Source organism: Aotus nancymaae, unplaced genomic scaffold, assembly GCF_030222135.1.
Source record: "Aotus nancymaae isolate 86718 unplaced genomic scaffold, 86718_ANA_hifiasm-v0.15.2.pri h1tg000020l, whole genome shotgun sequence".
Lineage (NCBI taxonomy): Eukaryota > Metazoa > Chordata > Mammalia > Primates > Aotidae > Aotus > Aotus nancymaae.
This window is the reverse complement of record NW_026988432.1, coordinates 30093742-30097151: the sequence shown is the minus strand read 5'-3', so window position 1 is coordinate 30097151 and position 3410 is coordinate 30093742. Positions and strand designations below refer to the sequence as shown.

The 3410-nt window shown below is 39.3% G+C and overlaps 1 protein-coding gene across 1 annotated transcript; it reads left to right on the top strand.

The window, feature by feature from the left end:
• The first annotated feature begins 864 nt into the window (after nt 1-864).
• On the top strand, nt 865-2092 carry LOC105709042 (L-lactate dehydrogenase B chain-like). Its single transcript, XM_064378969.1, has one exon. It carries the CDS (start codon nt 887-889, stop codon nt 1889-1891), a length of 1005 nt encoding a protein of 334 aa, XP_064235039.1. The 5' UTR covers nt 865-886; the 3' UTR covers nt 1892-2092.
• The last annotated feature ends 1318 nt before the right edge of the window (nt 2093-3410 follow it).

The window sequence follows — 3410 nt, the reverse complement described above, 5'->3', positions numbered from 1 at the left end:
TTTCTCTGATGACTAAATGATGTTGAGAATTTCTTCATGTGCTTATTAGCTATGTGTACATCTTTTTTTGTGAAGTATCTGTTGAAATCTTTTGCCTATTTATGAAAGTCAGGTTTAACGAGGCACAATTTACATACAGTAAAAAGTCATCTCTTTTAGGTATATTTTCTATGAAATTTGCAAATATCTAGTCACATAATTACCACAATAATCAAGATATAGCACATTTCTGTCACTGCCCCAGTGTCCTTGCACCCTTTATAATCTGTACTTACCCCTTACCCCTCATAACCACTGATCTATTTTCTGTCCCTAAAATTGTGCCTTTTCCAGAATGTCATACAAATGAAATCAAATGGTATGTATACCTTACAGTCCAATTTTAATTTAGTTGTCATCTTATTGAGTTTAGGAGTTGTTATATATTCTGGATACCAGCCTTTCATCAGACGTGTGTTTGATGAATATTTTCTTTCAGAGTGTGATTTGCCTATTCTTTTTTTTTCCCATCAGGTGCTAAGAAACCTCATTTGGAGCCTGTTATTTTTTTAATGATATTTTTGGTAAGCAGAAATGCTAAATTTTGATAAGGTCCAATTTTTCAATTTTTACATTTTATAGTTATTGCTTTCTGTACTGTGTCTAAGAAACCTTTGCCTATCCACCATAGAAGAAGACATTTTTCTATGCTTTCTTCCTAAAACTTTATTGTTTTAACTTTTTATGTTTAGTTCAATGATCCATCTCAAGTTAATTTCTGTGTACGGTGTGAGATAGGGATCAAGGTTATTATTTTCACTAGCCCCCCTCAGTCAAAAACCAATCTCTCGGTCTTCTCCGCAGCACTGTTTCTGCGGTCTCCAGAGCCTTCTCTCTCCTGTGCAAAATGGCAACTCTTAAGGAAAAACTCATTGCACCAGTTGGAGAAGAAGAGGCAACAGTTCCAAACAATAAGATCACTGTAGTGGGTGTTGGACAAGTTGGTATGGCGTGTGCTATCAGCATTCTGGGAAAGTCTCTGGCTGATGAACTTGATCTTGTGGATGTTTTGGAAGATAAACTTAAAGGAGAAATGATGGATCTGCAGCATGGGAGCTTATTTCTTCAGATGCCCAAAATTGTGGCAGATAAAGATTGTTCCATGACCGCCAATTCTAAGATTGTAGTGGTAACTGCAAGAGTCCGTCAGCAAGAGGGGGAGAGTCGTCTCAATCTGGTGCAGAGAAATGTTAATGTCTTCAAATTCATTATTCCTCAGATCGTCAAGTACAGTCCTGATTGCATCATAATTGTGGTTTCCAACCCAGTGGACATTCTTACATATGTTACCTGGAAACTGAGTGGATTACCCAAACACCGTGTGATTGGAAGTGGATGTAATCTGGATTCTGCAAGATTTTGCTACCTTATGGCTGAAAAACTTGGCATTCATCCCAGCAGCTGCCATGGATGGATTTTGGGGGAACATGGCGACTCAAGTGTGGCTGTGTGGAGTGGTGTGAATGTGGCAGGTGTTTCTCTTCAGGAATTGAATCCAGAAATGGGAACTGACAATGATAGTGAAAATTGGAAGGAAGTGCATAAGATGGTGGTTGAAAGTGCCTATGAAGTCATCAAGCTAAAAGGATATACCAACTGGGCTATTGGATTAAGTGTGGCTGATCTTATTGAATCCATGTTGAAAAATCTATCCAGGATTCATCCCGTGTCAACAATGGTAAAGGGGATGTATGGCATCGAGAATGAAGTCTTCCTGAGCCTTCCGTGTATCCTCAATGCCAGGGGATTAACCAGCGTTATCAACCAGAAGCTCAAGGATGATGAGGTTGCTCAGCTCAAGAAAAGTGCAGATACCCTGTGGGACATCCAGAAGGACCTAAAAGACCTGTGACTACTGAGCCCTAGGCTGTAGAAGTTTAAAAACTACAATGTGATTAACTCTGAGCCTTTAGTTTTCATCCATGTACATGAATCGCAGTTTGCTCTGATCTTCTTCAATATGTGAATTTTGGCTCACAGAATCAAAGCCTATGCTTGGTTTAATGCTTGCAATATGAGTTCTTGAACGAATAAAATTAAATATTGCAGTGTGCTTCTAAAAAAAAAAAAAAAACCAATCTCTCCCAGTTCTCATATAGCATGTTAGGGACCACAGTAGACATTCATCATTTCCATCTTCTTTTATGTACCTTTTATTTTTTGTGGGTTCATTGTTTTTTCAATTGGACTGAAAGTTTCTTGCAGGCAAGGGTTACATATTTTATATAAATAAGGACATAGAGTAGTGCTAATGAAATATGTTTGAGATCTGGTGGAACTAGGATTGAAACCAGGTGCCATCACTTGCCAGCTGTGTAAATCTGAGCAAGTCTTAGAATCTCTTATTTGTCTGGAAGCATGTAGCGGCTACTGTGTGCCTGGCATGGGGCTAGGAAAGGGGCCATAAAGGTGAATACAGCTCAGGCAGGTCTTGAGAGGCCCCACTCATGTATGTGTGTGGGGTATAGAAAAGGTAATTATTAAATAATGATCCAAATGCTGTGACAGAAATATGAATAGGTGGCTAAGGGATCAGAGAGGGTGGGGAATGACTCACCGATAGAAGTGAAGCTCACCTTGAATTTCAGTGGATGAGAAGGGTTAGCCAGGCAAAGGTAGATGAGACAGGGATTCCCTGGTGGGGGCAGCAGCAAAAGCCAAGGTTCTGAAGTGAGTTTCTTTGACTGAAACAAATTACACGTCATGGAGTTGTTTTGAGGACATGAGTTAACAAATGTGGCATAAGGTTGCATTGTTTGAGATATATTAATACTAAAAAAAATTACATATTGTTTATATGAAACTCCAATTTAACTTGGCATCCTGTATTTTTATTTGCTAAATCTGGCAAGCCTAAAGTGATGGCACTCAGTGTAGTACCTGATGCGTAGTTGGCACCCAAACAAGTATATGTTAAGTCTAACTTCAAGCTATTTTCCTCTGGAATAGAGGAGAAGGGATAAAACTGAGAGATAAAATCTAAAGAGGAGCAATAAAATAGAAAAGGCAGAATTTGGTGCTTGATATTATTGAAAATTTCCCTTTCAGTGGTGAGGGCATTTCCTGGCAAGAATAAACTTTATCTTTAAATAAATCTTCCTTCATGGCTAGAAATGCTCCTGGAAAGAAAGGAAGGAGTCCTTCCATGTGAGCAGGGGGTGTAGTTTCGGGGCCAGAGGACCAGAAGGAAAATACTCTGTATAGTTTTGCTCCAGGGCATATCATTTAAATGTTCCTTGTTCTTTCTTCCTTGTTGTCTGAGGAGTTCTAATAGTCCAGGTATTCTTTTGTAGAAAACAGTTGGGCACTGAAGTACCCCACAAATCTGTGTGGCTTGGTTTTCCACCACATCCCAAACCTGGGCCCCCTGG